Source organism: Melanotaenia boesemani, chromosome 4 (genome assembly GCF_017639745.1).
Source record: "Melanotaenia boesemani isolate fMelBoe1 chromosome 4, fMelBoe1.pri, whole genome shotgun sequence".
Classification (NCBI taxonomy): domain Eukaryota; kingdom Metazoa; phylum Chordata; class Actinopteri; order Atheriniformes; family Melanotaeniidae; genus Melanotaenia; species Melanotaenia boesemani.
Genome location: NC_055685.1, coordinates 11,254,918 through 11,281,498, shown reverse-complemented (window position 1 = coordinate 11,281,498; position 26,581 = coordinate 11,254,918). Strand labels below are relative to the sequence as shown.

The 26,581-nt window shown below is 38.7% G+C and overlaps 1 protein-coding gene across 19 annotated transcripts in view; it reads left to right on the top strand.

The window, feature by feature from the left end:
• Nucleotides 1-26,581, top strand: part of ptprdb (protein tyrosine phosphatase receptor type Db) — a 194,011-nt gene that overhangs the window by 96,138 nt on the left and 71,292 nt on the right. For all 19 annotated transcript variants that reach the window (XM_041982822.1, XM_041982807.1, XM_041982820.1 and 16 more), the window contains exon 6: nt 20,210-20,359. In XM_041982822.1, coding sequence (XP_041838756.1) covers nt 20,275-20,359 — 85 coding nt within the window. In that variant the 5' untranslated portion in view covers nt 20,210-20,274. The remainder of the gene's footprint in view (nt 1-20,209; nt 20,360-26,581) is intronic.

The window sequence follows — 26,581 nt, the reverse complement described above, 5'->3', positions numbered from 1 at the left end:
TTTTTCTCTTCTTCCCCGCCTTCCCAACCCTCCTCACTAGCGTACAGTTTAATCTGCAGCAGGGGCTTAGTGGCACGGCTGCAGGACTTCCAGCATCACTTGTTTCTTCACGCCAGAGAATTTGCTGCTGTTTGGAGCCATATGGCTCATTCCGTCCTCTCTCTTTTCTACAACTGTCTATTCAATCATTTATTCATTTTCAGTTTTCATCTCTCCACAGTTTTGACTGTGTGACGTGTGTTTGCATCACATCTTATTGTTTCCTTTAGTCACTGTCGCAGCGACACAGTGGTAAAACACAGCTGATATCTGAAATCATGTCATGGATTACCCCCTTTCTCATTTTTTTCAGCGTACTGATCCAAAGATACTGTTTTCAGCCTGTAGGTCTACTTGTTCCAGTGAAATCTTATTCACTGAGATAAACATATTTTTTTTTTTTGGGTAATATTTTTGGCATCAAGCTGTTGTCATTGTCATTCTTTCCCAGAAATTACCTGTCAGTCACTTTGGACAGCTCTTCAATTTAGGTCTTCTCTGGAAGTTTCAGTGTATATCCTAACATATGAGGTTGTCAATTGGTAGAAATGCTAAATATTGCCCATAACTATGTTTTGATTAATATGGAGTTATGTAAAAAAAAAAAAAAAAAAAAAGAAAACATTGAGCAATTTATATGCAAAGATGTTGCTACCACAGCCCAGATGGAGCATACCAAATATTGGCTCTAGGACACACTATTTTGATCTTTTCTTGGCCTCTGTCATTAATTTTACATGCTTGGAAGGAGATTTTATAGAGCTCCTGAGGTGCCTTTTTTAACTTCACTTTTTTTACATCAATCTCAGCAATAGTCTTACATATTTTCTTACAATTTCTGGACTGATAAGAGCATAATATGACAGTGGAATCAGTGTGATTTTGATTTGTATCGGTTGTGATTCATAGATACAGAAAGTCTTTGTTCAACCTTTTTAAAACCACAGATCCCTGAGTAAGGGGACTTTGAGAATAGATGTTGCCAAACTGTGCCCAAAATGGCCATTTGGGAGACCTCACCTGAACTGTCTGTACTAAAATCTGCTTCACTTTACTAGAGTTGTCCTTTGAAGAAATAATGCTCATATATGGTACTATGATTTGATGGAAGTTTAGAGCAGCTGCATCATTCCAAATGGATATATTCATCCTCAAAATGTGGTGTTGTTTTTTAGGCAAGCCTGAAATTCTTTAATTTGTGCTATGTTCATGCTGACAGAACTCTATCCATTGCTGTCACTATTTTTTTCTAAGTTTTGTGGTGTTCACAGGGATAAAAAGAAAGGGAAAAAAGACGATAAATTACCACTGTCATTTATGGGGTTTCATTTGATCTGAATGTTTGGTTGCAGTCCTACATTTATAACACTAGATGTCACTACATTCTACATATTGGAGCATTAAAGCAAGACATTTTTGTCTTTGCTCATTCATCTTGACATTTGGGTCCTTCCTATCTTTTACTGTTGGTTCAGCTTCCACAGCTTCACCCGTGTATCAGAAGTGTGTTATTTGCTGTTTTCATGGTCCATTCTTACCCTTTTCAGTTGTCAGCTGGTCTGCAGCCTGACTCACCAGATGTCAACTACTGGCAATACCTGCCAACTGGCTTTTCCCCTTCCTTTTTCAGTGTTGATGGAAACAAGAGCCTCCAAGCTGCAAGCAACAGCCTAAAATTGTTTGGATCATGCGAAAAGGCAGACCTGTTTGGTTCCTTCTGTGAATTCTTGCAAAGATCTCCAGAGAATATGTTCCCAATATTTGCTGACTAACAAATGCCCACCTCTTCTACACTGCAAGTTCTCTGGGTTTAAAGCCACCCACGAGGACTTTGATTGGTTTCAAGAAATACAAACAAGCCAGTGTGGGTTTTCTATGTGCGGCAAGACTATTTAGACCACTGACAAACAATCTAACTATTCTCTAAGCCTGTTTTTTATCATATATTTCTCTAAAAAAGAAAGTGACTCATGCCGCTTTTTAGCCCGTTTAGCTCGCACACATTTTATTAGTTGAACTCTGCATTAAGCCTTCCTCCACTCTCTGCTTCTTCTGTTTTTCTTTTTTACTCTCTTTCATTTTTTCTGCCGGCTTTAGTTATAACGGCTCTCCTTACTAAATTTTATAAATGAATGTGCAAGATTTTAATGGAACCAACAAAGTGTTTAACAATAAATATACAGGCTTTTTTCATGTCAATCCAGTGTAAATCAACATTGTGCAGACACGAAGCAGACATTTTTATGAACATTTCAGGCTAAAACAAGGATTTCTTCAGGTCGTAACATGAGCTGTGTTTGTTGTCCTAAACGTGATGGCAGGGCTTCAGTCTTTGGCCACAAGCACTCCATTTACGAAGGACCAAACAGCAACTGGACACCTAAAATTGGCTCCCACCAATCACCCACCACACAGTAATTCAATTAGTCTCTCTGAGCTCCTAATTCTTCCGCCTGTCCAGGATTAACTCTCTTCAGTCTTTGAATTAATGACTGTGATTAAATATTTTGTTAGTCTTCGCCAAAGCAATCAGGACACGACTGTTGTGCTGAGGTTTTTTTTTTTTGTTTTTTTTTTGTCCTTTTGTTTATCCTCTATCGTAATATCGTTCATTTCCCTTCTTTCTGTCTCCCTGGGGGGGGATCAAAGTCCAACACAAATCCTATTTCTTGTTGTTCATGTTCAGGAATTATGTTCAGCCTCCCTATTTTTCTCAGACTCCCTAAGGCACTACCGATTAAATGATGCGTGATATGTGAGCATGTGTGTGTGCGTGTGTGTGTGTCCCTTCACTGTTAGTCTTGATTGTAGGAGGGCTTTATGTGTAACAGTCATAGTAAAGAGTGACCTTAGATGAGCTAATGATTGTAGGAGTTACAAGATGGGAACACATTCATTTAAGCTGTTTGCATGTACATGTGGATGAATAAGTGCTTTATAAGCACAAAAAGATTTTAAGACAGGATGTCAGCAGCAGTATGTTATAAACCCAGACCTGGATCATCAAGCTATATCATCTTATATTAAATGTGTTTCAGCTGTGCAAACATAAGTACACACTTGTGTCAGGCGTCCTTGTGAATGGCACTTTATGTATGGATGCTCACATATAGTGCAGGAGATTGGCACTTTTAATCTTGACTGAGCATATTGTCATATTTTGTCTGATTTTATGAAAACAAAGGCATTGTTGATGCTTGAGAGACTACATTTAGATGTCTGAAGGCAATAAAACTCAACAACTAAAACAAAAAAAGGACCAAGTCTCATGTGTGTTGCAAAATATCTTATTCAACAAGCCATTCACATTTGCAGTGGATTTCTGCATCACACTTCTACCTCAGAGGAGAATGTACCAGCCTCTCCCCACTTATTTTCGTCAGCATCAGGTTCAAATGATGCTGCGTTCACTGTAACTTGTGGAAAGTTAAAACTCTTTTACTCTTGCTTTTTACTTTGCTGTGATAGCAAATTCCAATCCACAGTTGTGTATTTCACTAAACTCAACTGCACTTTGAATTATGTTTTATTTCACAAAAAGGAATGGAATTGTTCATTTTTTTTAGTTAAAAGTGAGACGTTACAATTTCCCATTTGTCAGTGAATGCAATGTCAACAACTTGGATTGCATTCCTTTACATTTCAGTCTTAGATTACAGCAACTTTGTGCATTACATTTGTTAAGCTATAGTTCTCCACCCTAGCCTCCAAAGATCTGAATAAAATGCACAAGAATGGACCAACAAAGGAACACAGGTGTATTACAATGGGATTTATGACTGGTGTATTTGGCCATTACCTTCTGTGTTTCAAGGTTGTCTAACAGTACATCGCTTTTACAGTGATGCATCAATTCACAAAACGATAGCAGTGATCACTTAACCTAAAAATCGTATTATAAACAAAGAATGTCAAACATTCCACGAAGACCTCAGCTAATGAAAAAAAAAGAATATTTCTCCCCTTATGATACAATATCATGCAAACTTGTCAGCCATGTCCGTTCCAACAGACAAGCTTCGCATGATCTCACTGTGCCCATCAGTCAGCTAGTAAATATGTCCTATGGACTCACTTTCTTTCCTGGCTAATGTATCTCAAACCACCTACTCAGCAAGCACCTACTACTCCATTCCTGAACGGCCTTTAGACACAGGAAGTGCCTTAGCAGGTTTCTCAATATCTCAATATTAAATTAGACCGGTCATTTAATACATCCCCTGATGTAGAGATTGGCATCATTTTCCCTCTGCAGCCTCTGAATCTCCCGGCCAAAGCAAAAAAGACACCTCTCCAGCTGCCGACCTCCCCTGTCCCTCTCATAAAAGAAGTGCCTGTAATAGCTTTATTGAAAATAACAAGGTTGTCTTCTAGAGTTACAGATGGAGCTATGTTCCTGTCTCAGCTTGTGCATCAATAAACTGTGGAGAGTTTCTCAATGAGCCTGTTTTCTGAAGCTTTTTTTTTTCTATTTCTTTCCAAATCATGCTGCTTAACTGAATTTAGGAAGTTGCTTTCCTGCTTTCCTTCTTATATTTTATTTTTGCAAAATCAGATGCACAAATGTAGCAAACCTAAACTTGTGCACTGTCTAGTAGAATTATGGAATTGTGTTTATTTGAGACAAATAAAGTCACTGGGTTTTAAAGAGGCGCCAACCAAATTCCCCTGTATCTGCTCCACCTCTTTATGTTGCTTTTTATACTCCTAAATAAGGGCTTAATTAATATATTAAAGCAAATTCCCACTTTAATGAGACTGATAAGCAGCTTCTGGTCATCAGATAAGTTAATCATGTAAATTTAATTGGCCTTCAGCTAGTGTGTGTTTCCTTATAGGCGACGCAGACACTCCAGTCAGGTTTAGAAATCAGTCACGATGCAGGCTGGTCCCCTTTCTCCTGCAGAGCTCCCTGGTGAGGTGTGTGCATGTCCAAGTGCACCAAGGGGTGATTGTGAGTGTCTGTGTGCTGGTATCTGTGTTGTATGACTTTCCTCAGACAGGCAGCCACAAACTGACAGTCTCAAAACTATGACACACACACACAGACCCAGTACGCGTACAGAGTCAAAGGCGTGAAATGTAGGATTATAACATAATCTGACATTTCTTGGCTGATATGCTGATTCTCCTATTAGAAACCAGTCTGCTATGCCAGCATAGAGTGTGACGGATAGTTGGTGTGGGTTTGTGTGAGTGAGTGTGTATGTGTGTGTGATTAGGGTGGGGGTGGGGCATAACATGCAAGATCCATTGAAAGAGAACAATTGTCCATAGGACGATTGCAAATCCACATTTCTCTGATTGGAATTCCGCGAAAAGTCAACCTCTGTATTGTAATCATGCTGAATTCTCTAACTCCCTCATCCTACATCCATACACACACACAAACACACCAACAAATCGAGGCAGTTCACAGTACCAACCAACACAGGCAGCATATGTTAAACCTGCTCAAGAAATTGGCCATGCTGCATGTGCGCCCATGCTACAATGCTGCAATATTTCTTCCCGTTATGATGCATGCTTATTGTGAGTAGCCTGGTTACGCCGTTCGGCTCCCCCCATAGATGATTTAGCCGCCTCTCAGCTGCACTGGGTGGCAGCCAGTGAAATGGTGGGGCTCATTGTGGAAGGCAGCTGGCTGCCATTGATTTGGCACAGTAGGTCTCTGAGGATACACACTGTTGCCTTGCCGGCAAGGCTCGGGGAAAGAGACTGAATAAAGTGTATGCGTGTTTGTGTGTGTGTCTGATATAAAGGGAAAAGGGATTGTGAAGTGCATTTATTGGAGTGTAGAGTGGTGTAGAACGTAAGGACAGCTCTCTTATATCCCCTTTTGCAGCCTGTTTGCACTAACTGTGTGCGCCCCACTTACCCATTTGGGAAAACTACAGGAAGGTCCAGAGTCATCAGGTAGTTGTAACGCTTGTCGTTTTTATCAATACAAAGAGACAGATTTTACCAACAAGAGTTTTCTGCTGGAATTTTTACATATTTCACCATCATCTCCACGTGCTTCTTCCTCTCATCTTTATTTCCCACACTTTGACTAAACAGACAGGCTCTGGAAAACAAACAAAGGGAAGCTGGCATCAGACTCTAAATAATGCAGAAACACAGATTGGGGTCAAATGTTTTGAATTCCACAACACATACATCCCCCTGAATAGGAGCTTGTGCATGCACACAGTTTTATGTTACAGATTTTGTTGTTTTTTCTCTCATATAGGCAGAATGTATTGCCCCTGTGAGTAGTCGTTGCAGTAATGAGGTGCACATGCACATTTGTTACACGCTGTCAAATATATGTACGCTGTTACTATGGTATGCATGCACGGCACTGTTTCCTCACTTCATGTCCCGTGGTGACAAAGCGTGACAAACGAGTCTGTTCAGAGCACATTTGGGTCTGGTCGCACCCCCTCCCACCCGTTCCTTTCTCTATTTCAGAACTTCGACAAGGGCAACTCAGCCATCTTCTCTTTCCACTGCTCCTATCCATCAGCGCTGCCATAACCTGCCAGCGCTGTGTGACAAATGGCTTTTTATGTGCTGATGCATTGGTTGATCAGACTTTGAGGAAGTGACAGATTAGATCATCATGTCCCTTTATGATTATACAAGTCTTGTTTTCTTAGATATTGGTGTTTATCTGATGCATGTTTGTTTTGTGTTATATAAAAAGCATCTTTCATTGTAGGGCAGCGTGTTGTCAAGAAGGCTGAAAAGGGAAGGAGATGATTGTTTAGAGGAGTTGCTTTAAAAACAATATACGGTATGTGTGGGAAAGCAAAGGCAGTGTTTCTTTTTTAGAAAAAGATAAGACAATGTTGGAAACTCCTGTGTGAACTCTGAGAGTAAATGCTTTTCAAAATAGTTTTGAAGTGATTTTCCTGAACTATGGATCAGACATTGGTACAAAATGCTGGTAGGGATTTGATTCTCAGGGTACTTAGATGCATGATGATGCACATATCATGATCATATTTGACTGTTAAGCAGGAATATATGTTCAAATATAAATTTATTTATCTAAGCGGAGTGTATGTCTTTCTACCCAACTTTCTGCAAGCCTGTTTCATTGCTCACAGCTGACATTGCTGACATGTAGTATTTTTTTTCATAATTGTGTGACCTTTGAGACAGTTTCACTGACTTGTGCAACTTCCAGCATTTACGGTGTTGTGCATAAGTCTTGAGCGGCCCCTTATTTTTATATATTTTGCCCTCAAAAGCAAGACTTTCTTGTAATCTTTTAAATAGTCTTGAGCGATATTTGTCTGAAAGCCTTTAAAGTTTTTCTTTGGACATTTTTACCTGAACAAGATGATATATAAAGATGATGGGTGGTTCAAGACTCACACCTTACGGTATAACAACAATCCGTTAAAGAGAAACCTTCAGCTTCTTGTGTATTTATGAACTTTTTCTAATTTCCGTCCCCTGAAAAACAAGTTCTGGCCAAAAAAAAAAATAATAATAATAGCGTCACTGTTAGATTATTATATTCTCAGATTCAGTACTTAAGCATTATGTAATGCAAATTCAGTAAACACCCCGTGAGCCCTTTTTTTTTTTTTTTTCTTTCTTAAACCAACCCTGAATCAATTCCACAAGTGATGCACGGCTCCGGGCGGCAATCAAAGCAATGAAACTGCTGTTTGACCTTGTGGTGAAATCGTTTGTAAAGTGGGAATTATTTACAGAGTTTGTGTAGTGTTGTTTGGCTAGTCTCATTCTGCCTTCTGTTTGCACTTTCCCGCCGATCCCTGACTTCTAAATCCCCTCCAGTGGTCTGATGTCATGATTGACGACATCAATAGGATCATCAGTGACACATAGAAATGAGGACAGTAGCCTCTGCACGTCAGTCTTTTTCTAGTTTGTGTGTGACGATGGGAGCTGTTTGATTTATATAAAGTCAGGAAGTAGCACACAATGCTTTCTGTTACATTGTGTTTTTTTAATACTATAATTCAAGAACACTGTTTTACTGTATGTTGGTTTGCAGGTTACTTGTATATGTGCACAGGAGAAAACCCTCCCTTGGTATCCCTTCCCTCCTTAATATTCTTACCATGGTTCCTAGTTCCTTCTCTACCAAACAAGCTCTGTATTGCTGTCACATACCATTTAGTGTTTATAGCTCTGTATAGAGCTTCCTTACTATAGGGCAGAGAGGTTAAATGCACCCACATGCAGTTTCTGCTGTATGCACCAACAGCATCATGCAGCATTCTGCTGGAGAATTCAACAGAATGTCTCATGTATTTCTTGAAGTGCAAAATGTGGAAATTAAATCACACTCTTTAGAGGAAATGAGTAAAGTGAGTCTGGAAACTCCCAAAGCTTGTCCCAACCCCACTGAGACACGATAGTGAGGGAAAACACCAGAAATGATAAATAGACTTGAACAGCTGTTAGTCACACAGAAAACTCAAACATGAAGTAATCTGAGCTTCACATTATCACTGCCAATCAACTGTTTTATCTTCATTGACCTTCAGCGAGGCACTAACATCCAAGAAGACGAGCTTAGTTAATTAATATAGGCATGTTTCCAAATAATAAATGAATAATTATTTCTTTCTAAAAAGTTGGTTTAACTCAATTTAAATTTGTGTTTCACCACAAAACCTAAACAAAATTTACATTTATCATCCTTATAATAAGCCAAAGGTAAAACTGTCTCTTGTTTCCTCTGGCTTTAGCTCTCATCCTCAAACGTGTGTGACAATGTTAAAGCAGAGAGTCCTGCATTGTGTGTATATGTTGAAGGGTGTGCCTGCTCTTTGGTGAGCAGGGGTCAAGTCAAATATCCAGATTGAGACACATCAGAAGAATATAGTTTTAAAACATCTCCAAATACGATATGATGAAATATGAGACAATACGTTACAATGGGATTCGATGAAATGCGTTTCTGTACAACACAATGTTGTCCTTGAGGAAACTTATTTTGGGAACAATCACTATCATATTAACTCAAAAGTCAATAGAGAGACATCAAAGAGATCAATAAATTGAGCATGAAAACAATTAAAAAAAATAATTGAATTTATTTGTATGACAATATTGCAAGAATGCAGTTTGGATTAAAATCAGCCTGAATACAGTTTGGATGCCTGAACTTGTGTTCTCTTCCTCTGGATAGTCTTAACAAGTTTGCATTAACATGCATCTCTGATAGCCCAAACTTATAAGTGAAGGAAGTTGATGCAAATGGAGGAAATCATGACTTCCGTCTGTAGTCTGTTTTGCATGCTTTTCTCTCTTCTTCTCTTTCACACATTTTCAAAAGACACTCTCACTGCAGGTCCGAACTTCCTCCCTCAATGACATCATTCGGTTTTGGTACCCCCAGCGGCAGCGAGCCTAAGAAAGGCGGAGGCGCTCGCATGTATGACTTGATTAGCCCTGACAACCAAGGACCATTTGGGAGCCCTGTAACCACGGCAACTCCCATCACAACTTTCTGGGTGGCTGGTCGACAGGGCCAGCCAGCACCGATGTTCCTTGCATCTATTTTTAATGGTTAGTGTACTTAGTCGCTCTAACTGAGTCTGTCTCCCTGCAGAGCCATCTCCAAGAGGGAGAAGTATGGTGGAAAAAGCCCCCATTACATATTTATTGTACCCTGTCTTAATTATTGAGCCAAAGGGAATGAGAGTTCTCGCTCGCTCTCCTGCCTCCCTGTTTAACTTGTAAGAATAAGCCTTTCTTCATCCTCACTTCTCCTCTTTCTCACTTTATCTACACTTTAATTAACCCCTAAATAAGCACAAGAGTTTGCAATGACACTGTGCTTGAACTCTGCTGTAGAAAACCCAAATGGATTGGCCTATGTGACATGATTGTGATGTTGGCTATGTGTTAAATAAGAAAGCATTGATTTTTTTTTTTTTTTTTTTTTTTTTGGCTTGTTATGTTTTTTTAATACGTTCACTATCTGTGGAGACTCCATCCCTGTAAGTGAAATCCTTCCTCCTTCCATTTGGCAGGAACTTATTTAAGATTTAATCAAGTTTCAAGCACAAGCTTTCTTTCTAATTACCGTAGTTATAGTTTATTATTGATTTGACATGCACAACACAAAATCATCAGAAAATCCATGCATGGTGTTTGCATCTTGGCATTTCCCTGCATGTTATTTTGAGTTATACATGTACTCCCACTACTCTCCTGGCCAGAATCAATTTGAGGAAAAAGGTTTTGTAACTCCATCCTTCTCATTCAGCTGTTGTAAGAGGACATTGGAGAAGATTGATCAAAAATGTATTTTTGGACTTGGTTGTCCATCGCATTCTTATTGACCTTCAAAGGAGGGGGGTTCTTCTTTTTTGGTGCCTTTGACTTGTCAAATACTTTCTTTGTCCAGGATTGTGGTGCCTACCTTTAGAAATAGCAGTAGTTTCTTAGAGGGTTGGTTTAACCTTGTATCTGAATGGATCAAATAAAGAAATGAGGATGAGCTTTAATTCATGCATGAAATTACCTCTAGGGAATCTGAAGTAATTCTATTGCTCATTGAAGAGGAGTGTTTCTCATGCAGTAGGTAGACTGTCTCTAAACTTGTGGTGGATGATGGAATTCAATGAATGCATGAAGAGTTCATGGACTACTGCGTATATATTTTATGCCACCTTCGATTCTCCTCCTCCTGCTCCTCTGAGACAATTTAAAACAGGAGGCTCCCTCAGCTGATGTAGAGCTTTTGACATGTGTGTGGCTGTTTTTTTGAGAATGGTTGCATGTTTGCTTATCGGTTATGCATTCACAGCAGCCTGAAAAGAGCGGAAGGGACTCACTATGTGATGCATTTATTGAACGGCCAGTTTAGATAGTATATAACAGGAGAGCATTTGGTAGATGGGTTATAGCCGGAGCACCGTGTGAATAAAAGTCACAGTTATTGAAGGGTTAGCCCACTTCTGACCAAGAGGAAATCTATATTTTATTGGATGTTAGAGCTGCTCAGTGGCTGTAAATTATAACTGCTGTACTCCACCTGCTTGTGGAGGTCACCCAGCCAGCTAGATCAGTAGAACCATGTATGTGTGTGTTTGTGTTTTAAGCTTTTGTGCATGCTTGTGATTGCACATATGGCAGCACACATGTTTTTCCTCATGTGTATCTAACCATGTTGTCATCTAGTAGTGTGTGTGGCATGTTGCAGGGCTACAGGAGTTGCACTGTAAGCGTACTGCAGGCTCATCCATCCATAGATCCTTCCTCCCCCTCCATCCATCCATATACTAAAGCACATTACAGAGATGACTGCCTCTGATGTGCCACTTTAGCCCCAACACTAAAGGCTCTTTACTGTACACTGTATGTTGCTGGAGGAAGTGGGGAATCATGGCCACACTGGCCTTTGACAAGAATATAAAAATGTATGAAATAAGTAGATTTACTTTTTAACATAATACATCAAAGAGAGGGAAGCCTTAAAGGCAATTCAAAGTTCTCTTGTCTGCTTGGCTGTAAGGCCTGTAAAACAACGGGCAGTCCTTTTATTGAAGTTATTAATTCTGCTCGATTTACTTTCTTTGCATAATTATATGTAAAGCAAATTTCCTTTTTTCTTCCAAGACAGTTTGAACATGTTTCTGATGTGATCCTGCTACTTAAAATAGCTTTGAGCGGAGCTGCAGTTACAGTGACAGATGTAGCATCGCTTCACTGAAGTAACCACATTACCTCACTCCCTCCCAGTTCTTTTCCTTCATTCACCCTTCCCTCTGTACTTCACCCTTTAGATCCCTCTCTTTAACCTTCCTGCCCCTTCGCCGATGCTCATCTCTCACATCCCTCTGCGGCTCTGCTTGCTGTGTTTATGACCCTCTCGCTAATGCACTGCTCAATTAGCCTTCGATGAGGTTTCCAGTGAAGGCGATGTAAATAGGTAATTACATGCTGTCACCCCCCCATCTCTTGATAATCCACTCAACTTCACTCATCCTTGTCTAGCCTGCTTTCCTTCTTGTTCTTTCAATACCATGGATGGCTGCCAGAGTTGGTCCAATGGAGTCCAAGTGTGGGCCTGTTAGTCACAGCTGGCTTAACCCTCCCATTGCCCACTTTGAGCAGTCTGCTGTATTCACAGTTTTTCTTTTCTGTTTATCAGCCTGCATTCAGCTCTATTTTATTTTATTTTATTTGTATGCTTGGAAATAAGAACCTGGATACAGATTCCACCCACTTACTCAAAGCTAACCAATAACAGTCATACAGAGAAAGAAGACATGACTTGTCAGAGAGGTCAGGGATTCATATTTTTTGAGTGACTGACAGTCAGAGAATGAAAGCTCCATTCCTTTGCTCTCCAACAGCTATTTAAGAAATCAAATTGCCTGCCTGATTGAAGGTAAGAGTTCATATGCAATCTGTGATGCCGGTGGAGTTTATTGCAGGGCTTGTGAGCACTGAGACCACAGCAAGAAAACAGATTACAGCCCTTGAAATGAATTCATGTTGCAAAGTCATCTGTTACATCAACAATAACAGTAATTTACAGTGATGTATAAGTGTCAGTCTCACAATTTTTGCAATTGTTAAGGTCTGCCTATTAATCAGTGACAAAGAGATTGTGGGCCACACTCCCACAAGGAACTGCTGAAAAGATTCTTTTATTTATTGTTTGTTTTGGAATTTTTTTTTTCTATTTCCTTTTTTGTGAGAGGTACAAACTGAAAAAGCTTTTACTGAGACCATAAGGGAATAGCACAGAGATGAAAGAGTGTCTTGTCTGCAAGATGAACTTTAAAATTGAAATGAAATAGTATTTCTGAATGGAAATGTTGACTGGATAAGCTAAATGGGTTGTCATTTTGCTACGAAATCTGTGGAATTCAAGAGAATGCAAAACTCACCTCAAATAAAGGATGCTTGATTGACTGACATTCCAGTGCTTTTTTATTTAACAGAGTGGGAGAGATTGATTAACCCGACTCATGCAAGCAAAAGAATGAGAAAATACACAAGAGAAATGACTGTTTGTTTTGGCCTTTGGGAATAGGAGGAAAACGGCAAAAACAGAAGGTGAGAGAAGAAGTCGGGTTGATGAGAGGATAGGGGAAGACGAAGGGGGAGAGAGAGAGGAGCGAAGCTGTACAAGATAAAGTAGAAAGGAAAGAGGGGAGGAGGACGGAGCCTAAACCCTCATCTCAATCAATCACGTTTTCCTTCCTCTCCTCTCAGTTTGTTTTATTGATTTCTTGTTTCTACCAGAGTCTTGAGAGCCGCCTCAAATGACTTCTCAGAGTTTTGGGGCCTTCATCTCCCAGTGAAAGCTGGTATTTTCTCATTTGTTCTCATAGCTGTAAGGAGCACACCGATGGCCTATTTACTCTCCCTTACATTTCAGTCTATGTTATAAAATAATGCTGAATAGATTATATTCAGCACCAGCCCAGACAGTGTTGTAAATCTTTTAGGGTCTTCGTAAACCAAACTTCGAGTCAAAATAAGAATTTTTTTTCTAACAGCTCTGCGTACTAAAACTGCGTTTGAACATTTCCCTTTCAAGTAAACATTTACAGTGTTAGTTTTTTAGTTAAAATAAGTCATTTTAATGCTTCAACTAATAAGAAACTTGTACAAACAGAGTTCTGGTCATTCTGACCGTCTGTTTTCCTTACCGAGGCTCACAATATCATCAGTACAAGACTTTCTCATCAAGGAAGTATTTAACATTAGATCTTTTTATATTTCCAGAATCTTTTTTTTTTTTCTCAAGTTTTTGACAACCAGTAAAAACCAGTAGATGTGTCTGTCTGTCAGGCAAAGGTGATGTAGTAGGTACAAAATATAGAGTTTGATTATTAATGTTAGGTTATTCCATGCCCTTATATGAGAAAGATTATAATTAAATTAGAGTTCAACAATGTTCTTGCTTTCAGCAGACTTTAATGTGATGGGCTCATTCTCACAGTCTACAATGATATGCATATTATGTAGTACATATATAAATATATATAAAACCATGATGAGTAGAAAGGGGTTTTGTTTGTTCGCAATAAAAAAATCAAGATTCATTCGAGAGTTAGCTGAAGTAGAATCACATATAGCAGTGTATTACTAGTATCAATACAACAATGTAAATGAAAGTATTCCTTATATGAAAAAGACCTGAATTTAAGTATAGAAATTGTACAATAAGAGCTGCCAATACCCTGTGGCGTATTATGCTTGTAATGACATAATAACAGTATTTTATTGTTTTACTTGATGGAGTTAGAGCCCAACTATAACATCCCATACTGCAGTTTTTGGTTAATTTCAATAAAAAAAAATCTGTCATTTTGTTTAAAAAACAACAGAAAAAAATTAACTCAGAACTCAAATTAAGACAGTGTTGTTCTCTGACCAGACCATAATCTTTTAAAAATAATTCTGAGGAAAAAATTCACATTCGAAAAAGTAAATTTAAAAATTTTGCTGATTTTAAGACTTAATTATATTAAAGTTATATTTAAACATTTTACTTTACTTCTAATATACATATTAAATATAAAATCAGTCTAGTTTGGGAAAGTAACTTTTTTTTTTTTTTGCTTTGATTTAATGTCTAATTTCAGTTCAAATATTTATTTTCATTTGATTTTTTTCTTATATTTTTCTGGACTGCAGATTAGTGTAAGTAGAGTCACTGTATTTCAGTGTGTGATGTGATCTGTAGAACCCACTGCTGTTTATTTTGGACATTCCTGAAGCCATCTTTGCCCTGCAGCGTTGTTAGGGGACGCCCTGGTGTGAAAATCTGCCAAAGTTCAGTAGTTTGGCTTTAAGGATGGAAACTAGGTGCAGGCAGTCCTTCCAGAGTTGTTTTGTGCATGTCAGTAAACCTCTGCAAACTGCAAACTACACCTTCTTATGACTCCATTATCTGTGTAGGTTCTCAGAGATATGTTTAATCTTTGTGGAAACAATAACTCAGCTCAACTGGAAGTAAGCTATATTTAACCTGTCATTTGCAGATTTTATAGAATCCAGTGGAAAAGCAAACCCAGCTTACATGGTTTAAAGGCAGAATTGAAGAAGTTTTTACCCTGCGAGATCATTTTGTGTCCCTCTCATTCTCTTATATACATGTAGAGATTTTTGTTTGTATTTTGCCTTTAGATTTGTGAGCCATGATACCCTGATGTAGCCAGAATGTCTTTCTGCTTATGAGATGTGCTATTAACTTTGTTTTCATGTGTTTGGTCAAATTAAGTGTATTTGAGTAGCATAGCTCCAGTTTTGAGCTAAATATGATGCAAACTACGAGCAAATTTTAAAGATCTTATTGTAATAGTTTGGTCTGTTATGTGCACAAGTTGAACCTAAATGAAAGCTGGAAAGAAAGGATATTGTTTTAGTCTACTTGGAAAACAAGACACTATTGTGGCAGAGAGTTCAGAGAACAGGACCATGCAGTCTGACCGTACTTTAAGGTAGACTCTTTTTGTATTACGTGTTTGCTTTAGTAATTAATAAAAGTGAATTAAGGTAATCATGTAAATATGATCCAACTTTGCAGAATCAAATTGTGAAAAAGAGAACAAAAGCAGTCTAAAAGATATGTGTCTTTTTGAAAGTTAAGCTCAAAATACAATTTCACACTTAGAATTTTTATAACATGCATAGACCCCCCCCCCCCCCCCCCCCCCCCCACCAAAACAAACTCAAAAAAGAGGAAATCGGGTTTCATTGGGGCCTATTAATAGAGTCTATGCTTCTTCCTCATACATCTCCAAGTGAGATTTGGAGACACAGCATCCAGATTGGTAATATATTGGATGAGATCATTTGCAGGGTTTATGTAGTTGACAGAAATAGATATTTAGCAAATAAATATATGATACATTTTATTGAGTGACCCCAATAGAAGTGTATATAAATTAATCAGAGGACCAAGAACTGACTCTTGAGGAACTCTATATCTAATGTTGCTCTTATACAAGGCTGCACCTTTTTTTTCAAGTTTCTTTGATAGAAACTTGAGGGAGTATTTCACACATGGCATAATTTTCCTCTAAAATGTATTAACCAAAGAATGTCAGATATGAACATGTGATGTGAGCCTGTAGGAAATATAATTCATATTACCTGAATACACGTGAATCTCACTACAAACACAACACCAGTGTGTAACTGGTAACAGAGGTGTACATTTTTGTTAAGAGATTAATTTTATGCTTTTTCCTTCTATTTCATCTATGAAAAATACAAACACAGACATATACATATAAGTGGCACATACTGGAAGGAACAGTATCTTTCTATATTCATACAGTACATAGAAATATCCTACCGAGATGAATCAATGTCCAGAGGCAATTAAAACGTGCCCCAGTGTGGCCCCTGCAGACACTGTAGCTGAGATTTGTGCTTTTAAAGAATCAACATTTCTCTTCAACACTTGCTTAGGAGTTACTCATGGAGTCTGTTTGAGTGTGTCCCTGTACCTTGGGGGAGATGATGGATAACTGGTAATCTGCTTGCAGATGAGTTTATGTGCACACACACTTTCAGTTTTCATGAGACAAACACACCCTTCAAGCTATCTGTAGCGTTTCTGTGTTGTACTAAGGAAGAAATTGACTCATATTGCTGGATTTTCTTTGCCTGCAGTCAGAATTTTTGCAGCTATGTGAATGGCAAGGCTGCATCTTCACTTTCTGTATGAAAGCTGTTGCAATCAAAACTATTGGGAAAACCAGGTGAGGTTATGGTTATCAAAGAACCGTGAACACAAGTTATGCATATTACTTATAAGATCATTCCCTTGACAATTAAGCTGAACAAAGTGGACCAAATCTGGCTTTTATTCAGTGTGGAAGTTTGAATAAAACTTGACTTGAATTCACCCGAATCTTCACTAAAGAAGGAGGACACAAACCTTGTTTGTCCCACTTAGTTTAGCATGTTTTTTTGTGCAGCAAGATGATGCAACAAACTAATTGTCTCTCCAATGACGCATCTGTCAGTCTGCCACTATTTCAACAGGCCAAACAGAATAAGTTAATTAGTATGTCTAATTGCATTTGGTGGCTCAGCTTTTGGAATATCAAATCAAATTAGGATTCTCACTGTTCTTATCCATGGCGCATGGTTTGCCTTAAGCTATGCTTTTTAGGATCTGTCTTCTGTCTGTGTCTCTATCTTTCTCAACATCCCTTGGAGCTCTACTATGCCTTCACTTTGTAGTTTGTCCCCTTCACTCTCTTTCTCATCATACACCCACAATTTCTTTTTCTTTCTATTCTGTATTTGGATAGTCTCACTTTTAAATACCCTTTTTATGTTTGCTTCCTCATCTTTACATTTTCCTGCCCTATCTTTTAAGACATTGCCTTTTGATATGGAATAACTTTTTGACCAAATCTGTTTATTCTTAGTTGGGATCATCTCCAGCCTTCGCAACGCAGCATTGGAATAAGTGGATGAATAGATGGATATTTATCCTTTAGCATCTACAGTGTTTTATTAAAATTATACATCCCTGCGTCTGTCCTGCAAGGAAAACACAGCCAGTCTTTGTACTGTTAGACGCTATCCACCAGATCAGTGTAACAGATATGTGCAGGCCCAGGCGGACAGACGGTGTATAATTGAGTGATACGGCCTAATGTAAGCGAATGGCTTAGGACCGACTGTGATCCACAGCAGCAGCAGAAGCTCAGACGCAGAGGGACGCTTCTGTTAGCCTTACTGTAATACCAGCCACAACAGCTACCTAGATTACTATCTGGTGACTACCTGGCTGCATCCTGCAAGCGAGTGTGTGTGTCTGAGTGTGTGTTTTATCGTCTTTTTGTCCATTTGTTTACTCTTGTCTACTCTGCTTTTATCCATCCTCCCTCCACACACTTTTTCCTCATCTCTCTCTGTCTTTTTATCTGCCCTTCACCAACACCCCACCCCCCACTGAGTTATCTTATGCCTTTAATTAACGTGACATGCTGTGAAGTGAGATACTAAATAATGCAGGCTTTTCCAGTGACACTGAATCAGCTGGTGTGATTAGTGGCCACACAAATGCACACACACACACACACACACACACCCAAATAATGACCTTATGTATCAGTTATCTGTGACTCCTTTAGTCCTATTATACAGTGTGTCAATATTAGTATTACTAACCTCATTTCAGCAGCTGAGGGTGACGTGTGAATATCGTTAAAAGTACTCAGATTGACAAATGTGTGAAATTCATCAGTCAGCTGTAAAATTAAAACCAACTTTATATTGTACTGGGGTCAAATACAGTATGAAAGAATGACCTTCAGAATCTAGCACCAACCCTCCCTAATTTGACATTCGTGTAAATGCCACATGGTTGAAGCATTTCGACTTTTTTATGAAATTGTGGAACCTTCTTGATTAAAAAAAAAACAGAAGAAGAGGAAGAAATTAGGTATTTTATGATTTCCTGTTTTTTTGTATCTGTGAAATTGGAGAAAAAAATAACTAGAAACAGCCAGTCTGCTTGTCATGCAGTAAAAAGCTGGTGAGATCATTTTAATTTCTTTATAGTTACCTTGTTATTTACCAATTAAAATTAAGAGTGCCTACAAGATTGTTCAGTGTGCATGCTGTGTCTGCATTATTTCACTGGATGAGAATCTCTTTTGTTGTTTTTAATCAATACCTTTCAACATTTTAAAAATGTTCTGATCATAGAATGAAAATAATTCATCCATGTTTATCTGGAAATGCTATAAATTATGTTCTTACGATTGAATCCAATAAGTCTGACTAGCAATGCGAATAGAATGGCTTTTGTTGTTTATCTCTGGTGCACTCAAAAGGTTCCTAAATATTATGCCATCGCAAACAGTATTCCCGAGTTTCCCTATCTACTATAGTAGTGCAAATCATAGCAGGGGACTTAATTTGTGCAGGGAGAGATCTAGGTTATCCCAAAGCAATTGTTTTGGACCAAACCAAGTGGAAAATCCAGTGTGGGTTTAGCTGTTTGTTGCTTTGGCTGCAGGGATGCTAAGAGCTCTGGGTTCCAGTGTTCTTCCAACCCCACCCCCTCGTCTTTTTTTAATCAGATGGCTTGTTCAGGAGTGGAAGGGATTAAGACTGCTGCTGCTGCTGCTGTTGCTGCTGATGAATCTGTTCAGTTTTGGAAAGCACGCAAACACATGCACATACTCGCTCACGTGTATGCAGGAAACGTAAGCTGCACGCACATAGACATTCATGGATGCGCGTGTGGGAACTGTTTTGCACAGATACATGCAGTCGGTGTTAATATACACCGGGATGAGCAAACTCATATAACCAATCACAAGTGATGGCAGAGAGACACAAAGGCCGACAAAGGTACAGAAAGAAAACTGTCCGGTGGAGATGAGATGGAAATATGATTTGGAGAGGGTTGGAAAAACTTACATTTTTAAAGAGAGAATGTAGGGGTTTGAGAAAAGAATCATCAAGACACTAAAAGCTGCAAAAAAAAGGGTGCAGGAGTGAAGGTAGCATGGTGTCATGCAAAGAGACAGAATCTAAGGAGGGACGTGAGGTAAGGATGAAAGGATAGAGATACTGAGCTGTATGTTGATCCAACACTTTGTGCAACATAGCCAGGAGATAACCCCAGCCAGTCTCCTCCCACTTTAATCTCCCCATCATCCATCAATCCCTTGCTCTATCCTTCCACCCCTTCCATCTTAAAGCCATCCGCTCCTTTTCATCAATCTGAAATCAAGCTGTTTTGACACATATTTGGAAGAAATCCGATATTGAAGTACAGCCTGCTTTGTAGATTGTATAACGAGCAAAAACTGAAGGAGGGGGAAAAATTGAGGCCATTGCTCCCTTGGGAGATAAAAAATTGAACTTCAGAATAGACTGATGTTTTATTTCTAAATATTTGCCATGAGTTGAAGTTCATCAGCTACTTTGTGAACTTGCTTACAAACACACACACACATTCACTCAAACGCACCTCTGGCAATGAGTGTATGGTCCCAGTGAAGCGAAAAGTGAAGAAGCAGCTGCAGAAATGGAGTGTGAGGCCTTGGGGAGAACTCACACACACTAAGTCTTCGCTTGTTTGTGCATGTGTGTTTGTGTGTGTGTACTTGGACCGACTGTAAAATATCTAAAACTCTCTTAATTTAGACTTTCTCTAAAGACTGCATTTTGTTTTTCTTTCTCTCCTCAGGTTGTGAAGGCTCGTTTCTATCATCCTGTCGTACAGTGAGGCAGTGAGCTCACCGTGGATACAGCATGCATGTGTCGACTTATCCCACGATGCACTCTGCCAGCCCGGGCCTGCTTCTTCTCAGCTTCCTCTTCCTTGCTGATGCTGACTGTGAGTCCTTTTTCTTGCTCCTTTACTTTCTTTCTCACACTAAACAATTTACAAAGGTTTGTGTAGCTTTAGATTCTGATATCATGACCCCAAACACACACCAAGAGTTATGACTATTATAGGTACAAGAGGCCATGCAACAGATGCTGATGCCTTCATAGATCCGTGACCTCTACATCATTTAATCAGGATAACATGAAAACATAGAAGCTGTTGAGACAGACTGAAATTTACCAAATCACCGTGATTTCTTCAAGATGATTGGAACAACTTTCCTAAAGCTCCTAAAACTGTTTGAAAGTGTATCTAGAACAAGAGTGGCCTCATCACACATTGACTTGGTCTGGTTTGTACTGTTTACTGCACTTTGTTTTACTTGTACTTGTACTTTTCCACTTCTGATACTTAAAAAGTTTGCTCTGTACCACACAGTTTTTGCTTAAATAGAAACTGCTGAATAAAACATTTACACCTCGTATCTTTTGAATACACATATTGTTTGTACTTATATAAAAACACACACACTCACAGAGGCTTGAAAGGACCTGTTTTTCCTTACAAAGCACTTCCCTGCACATATCACAGCCCCACTATATGTTTGTGTCTGTCTGCATATGTGAGTGTGCTTGAGTGTTTGTTTGGTATCAGTTTTGATATGTGGCCAGCTGGTTTTGTCCATCCCAGTATTACTTGGCAGGGCTAGACAGACCACATATGGCAAATCAGATAATTTTCCTACTGTTTGTGTGATTGTGTTAATACCATGTGCGTGTTTGTGTGTGATCTCTGTGACCAATCCTCATCCAAAGCATTTCTCAAGTAAGTTTACATGCACATTAGTGTGTTAGTTTTGATCTGTGGTTTTAATTATGGCTGCCATTTCTTTAGGAAGCCCACTGATATGTTGATTATTTGCTCAACTGAAAGGTTGTAGTGCATAATAATCAGATATCCACAAAACTCTGTCTTTATTTTCAAATGATTTGTTATTTACAAAAAACAGCTTCAAATCCAAATGTGAAAAAGAGGCAAAAATCCAAAGTTTATGTCCAGGCGAAGCCAAAAAAGGGGAAAGCAGCAAGGGATGCAAACAAACACGGAGTGGGTAAAATCCAGGAACAGTCCCAACATACAGAGGATATAAATTCGAAATCTGGCTTAAATAGCTTGCTATCGAGATCACGATAAGCTTAGTCACAACACTGGTTTTCAGCGTAGTAAGTCAGTCCAGGTCTTCTGGCTATGAGAGCACTAATTTAAAATAGATTAAGTTTTTGCCAGATGATGGATCAAATATGGTGAACAAACATAAGGAATCTGGAGACATAATACAGATTGAAAGCAAGTGTTGTTGCAGTTATGGCAAAGAAAAAAAGTTTAAAAAATAAACTCAGTATAAAGAGATGAACAGCACAAAAGGCAAACCTTGCCACTGATGCACCATCCTGGATGAGCTGCACTGCCGCCCCATGTTGCCTCTAGTGGTGAGGGCACAGATAAAATGCAAACATGACCAAAAATCAGCCAGAAAGGATGAAGACAGGAAAATGGGTCTGCGGCCTCCACCTGCAGGACCATTCCTTTGTAGGGGCTGACTTGCTAATTGCATCTCATTTCCACCTGTTGTCGGTTCCATTTGTACAGCAACATGATTCACAATCAGTGATACTTCCTAACTGGACAGACTGATATACCAGACGTGTGACTGACCCTGAGTTACATGGTAATGATTATGTGTCCTCTTGAGTTTTTGAGCAGAGTATTTAGGAACAGTCAAACCCAACTCACTCATTAGGTGTGTCCTAACTTTTGTTTGTTTTTTTAAGTCTTTTTTTTTTCTTCTCAAACCTGATTTCAGCATAACATACTTTAACCATGTACTCCTGCACAAAGGGAACCATCTTTTTTACACTGATGAGCCAAAGTTAAAGTCGAATGTGCCTTGAAGTTTAAATCCTGCTCCATAGTGCAGTCCCCATGAAACACAGAAAACGCGGCCTCCGCTGCTATTCACGGCCATTTTAGTCAATGGTTTGTTTTATAGCTGGTGCACCACAGCACATATAGAAGCGTCCCAGAAGCACATTGTCACGGTGCTCCGCTAAATTTACGCGCCGAGTCTATTTTTGACGCTTCACGCACCCAGAATGCGTCAATTCCATAGTTCTGATGGGGGCAGACAGGAAATCAGACATGGGAACAGTGTAAAAGCCTCCGGTATTTTTTCAAAATAAAAGCCCTGATGCAGATTTGCGCTGCTGAACCATGTAAACATTACGTGACTAACCGGTCAGGGGGTCTCAATGTTTTTGTTTTTTTTTTGTTGTTTGTTTTTTTTTTTTTGTCATCATAGAAGATGAGACATTTATCCTGGAAGTGGAGAATCACAAGATTCTCCACTTCTCCTGTGATTTCGCGATCTCATGGATCCTGCTAGGTGGACTGCACTCTCGGGCGCTCCAAACCTGGCACGCTCCCGGTATGAAATGCCACGCCACGCAGATCGGAACTAAACCGTGGCAGCCGTAACGTGACACACACACACACCCGGTATAAAGGAGGGTAAGAAGTGATGTGACAGGTCATATTGACTTAAAGTACAAGGAGCACTATGTAAGGCTCAATAAAAACAGCTAACCGTCATAGTTTATGGATTATTATTTTTTATGTGGTCCTTGTTTTTCTGATTTCAAACAACCTTTCATTTTGGACTTTATGTTGTACGTTTTTATTATGCTTATGTCCTGTTTTTTCTTTAAAGTTGCTCTTTCCTTGTGACTTTCTATTAGTTTTGTCTCCTGGATTTTTTTTTACTCCACATCGGTTCTGAGTTGTAATGATTACTCACTTTGTTGTGTTGCATTGTGTTCTTGTTTATACACACTTGGGTCTCATAAGTCATTGCTTAGTCCAGACTATAGACTATATATAATCATGGTTGTGGACATGTTTGTTGTGTTTTAGGACTGCCTTTTGGGTAATAATAATTGTTCGTTATTAGGTCTGTTTTTTAGTTTTCTTGTATTTTTCTGAATGGATTTTTCAATTTTGATGTTTGAGTCATTCATACACATCCTAGACTCAAACTAAGCTCAAGTGTGGAACAAAAGAAGAAAGTAAACCTTGTGCAGGTGCACTACAATAGATTATTAAAAAATAAAATGGGAAATCAGATGAAAAAAGATTATTTCTTCCTTTTTTAGGAACTGTTTAGTCTTGTTTCTGAATATTTAATTTATTACTATGTTTTAATAATGCCTTTTTTAACCACCTCATGACACAAGTTGCATCTGGTGTAAAGAAAGAGAAATGTAGAAAGTATAATAGCTTGTACAATTTAGATTCAAATTTGTTTATTCTATAAGAGTTTTAAAAATGATGAATCATGCAGTTCCAATCTTACGGTTATGCTTTCCTAAACACATATCATCACTACCCTTTAAAGCACCATGCATTATCCAGGCTGAAATGTTTTAAAACATGCACTCACACAGAGCCCAGTAGACGAACACACACATCAACAAATGTCTCTTGTATTACTTTACGCCTCCTGCCCTATTGGCCCATGTGTAAGTTCCCCGGTCAGCCAGTAAAGGCCCAGTCATCCATCAAAACGATGATGCTCCAGACTTCCTCTATGAGGGCTTAGGCGAGCATCAGAGACGTGACAAGGGTGGAAAAGATTCCTTGTCTGTCTTCTCTGTCTTTATTTTTCTTTTTCCCTCCTCCATCTTATTCATTGTGACTTTCTCCGTCTTTTCTTGTTCGTTCTCTGCCTTTTTTTCAGCACATCCCTATAATCTGCTGAGAAAGGAGGGATACATAGCTTGCGGGGGGGAGGAAAAACTGTTCTCTTCTCTTTTCTTCTTTCTGTAAACGTTGATCAGTGCCTTTTGATTTTTACTGGATATACTCAGATTTAAATATTGAGAGCTGAAACAGCTATCAGTGCGCGTCAAGCATATTCGTTGACTACATGTCTGCATGTTTCGAAATGCTCTCAGACAAATGGTTGCATTTGTGTTCATCTTAGCTGAATAAATTGAACATATTTTTTAAAAAAATAACCTTTAAAAATGGAGATTTAAATGAAGTTTTTCTTAAGCTCTAGAAATGTCAGAGTCAATACACATGCTTGGTACACACATATTACACTTTACTGGTCTGAGAGTATTAAGGTGCAATCTAATGAAGCATCCAGTGTGCATAGTTGGAAACCTCGCATGACTTCACCATATGTTCATTCTGACAGAAGCAATGGTGTAACACTGCAAGCAGTGCACTGAGCGTTGCTTCCTTTTTTTTTTCTTCCCACATTTTTTTTTGCTTGTCGCGCGTGCGTGTTCATGACATCTATCTGGTGGATTAAGAGTAATGCCCTGATCCTGTTGCAAACTAGGCCACTGCTCGATGTACGCAGTGACACGCTGTGTGAAACTGCATATTTTTGCGTGTCATTCAGGGTGATGAAGAACAATGCAATAACATGCTTCTTTCCACAGACCCTCATTTACCCTAAAACTAACAAGCTGTCGCCATTCCCAGTGAAGCTTGGATGTGATGGTAATTCCAAGGGAAATACAACCCTCCTGTATGTAAAATGCAACAAAACAGCTCGGTTTTCACAGGCTTACAGTAGAGGAGACATTGCTGAGTTGCAACACTTAGCGAGCAGACTATATTTTGAAAAGAGTGGTTTAGAATTCTGCTTGAGGAAACTTTCAGTAATGTAAAACTCTTTACTTTCAGGTTGCATCACATCATTTGTGTATTTTACAGGCTGTATATTTCTTTAGTTGAATCTAAATGAAAAAAGGAAACTAAATCTAAGTTTTGCATTTATTGGAACTTGTTTAAACGACTGATTAGCCTGTCAGTCCTGTAATAGCCCTTTGTCCCGAACTTAGACACAGGTTGCCTGAAAATATTACATTCAATTTACCCCTATTTAAAAGATCTGAATTCCTAAAAAATTCACACAATACGGTGGTTTCTAGATGCTCCATTTCATTTACTGTAAAAAAAAATAAATAAAAATATACTATGCTTTTGTTGTCCTGAATCAAAACCACAAGCATCAGACAGCAGAGAGTCTGTAATACACCTGGTATATGTGTGAGCTCTCATCATAGTACTGTGAGGTTTTGTGTGTGCATTTGTTAGCACATGTCTGTTTTATGTATAGATGCAGGAAAACATGTGTAGTGCTTAGCGTGAATGAGCTTAGATTGAGATAAGCATCTGGAGTTATGTAAGGTTCATGGCCTCTTGATGCTGATGGATGAGGAGTCACTAGGATGAGATTAAGTGATAGGGATGCAAAGGTTAGAGGTTTCTGACCTCAGGATCTGTTAAGGGCATTAAACAGAATCAGGTTGCAGTTCTTGGATGGATTCGGTTTTCCCTGTATGATTAATAAATATTGTTTGATTAACAGAAAGCAAAAAAAAAAAAAAAAACAAGCCCTGGTTGGCCTCATTGCATATGATCTCAGTACAAACTGTACACCCCTGCTTTGAAAGTTTAGGCCAGAAAGGAGGCCCTGGCTGAATTTGACCGTGTGCAGATCAAATGACCAAGAACACTCAGTGTTACACTGGTCAAAAGTCTTTTCAGCTTTTGGATTATCTCTGATTATTCAAGCAATATCTTTTTTCTGTTATTAAATTCCAACTACAGCTTATTGAAAACTACATTTGGAGACCTTTAGAGAAAAAAGCCTGTCTAATATTTAGACCAGCAGATCAATATCACTCTTCTGCTTGTCAGTCTTTACAGGACTGGACAAATCACTAGCGCAGACTCAAAAAAATGGTAGCATGTTTACTGCCAGTATTTGGGTTTATCATTAGATTCAATTAGCTATCCAGAAAAACACCATTTCATATTTGAAATGATTTGTAATATAAACATTGTGTTGTGTAAATGGCTGCAGGGAATTAAGCTATTAAATTTAAACAACCAGTTAGGTAAATGAAATCATATAAGAACACAACACAATATGATTTGGATAATGACCTCTTGAAACATTTACATAAACCTGTTGCAGATCTCTCTGCTTAGCTTTAGTATTTAGCCCAATATTAGCTTTCAAATTTACAACCAATCTAAAACATCTTTCTGTTGTAATTGTATTCAAACTACTTTCAAAAGCAGTGGATATTTCACAAGCATCAGGTATAGTACTTTTTGCATAACAAAACAGGTAATGGGTTAATGCTA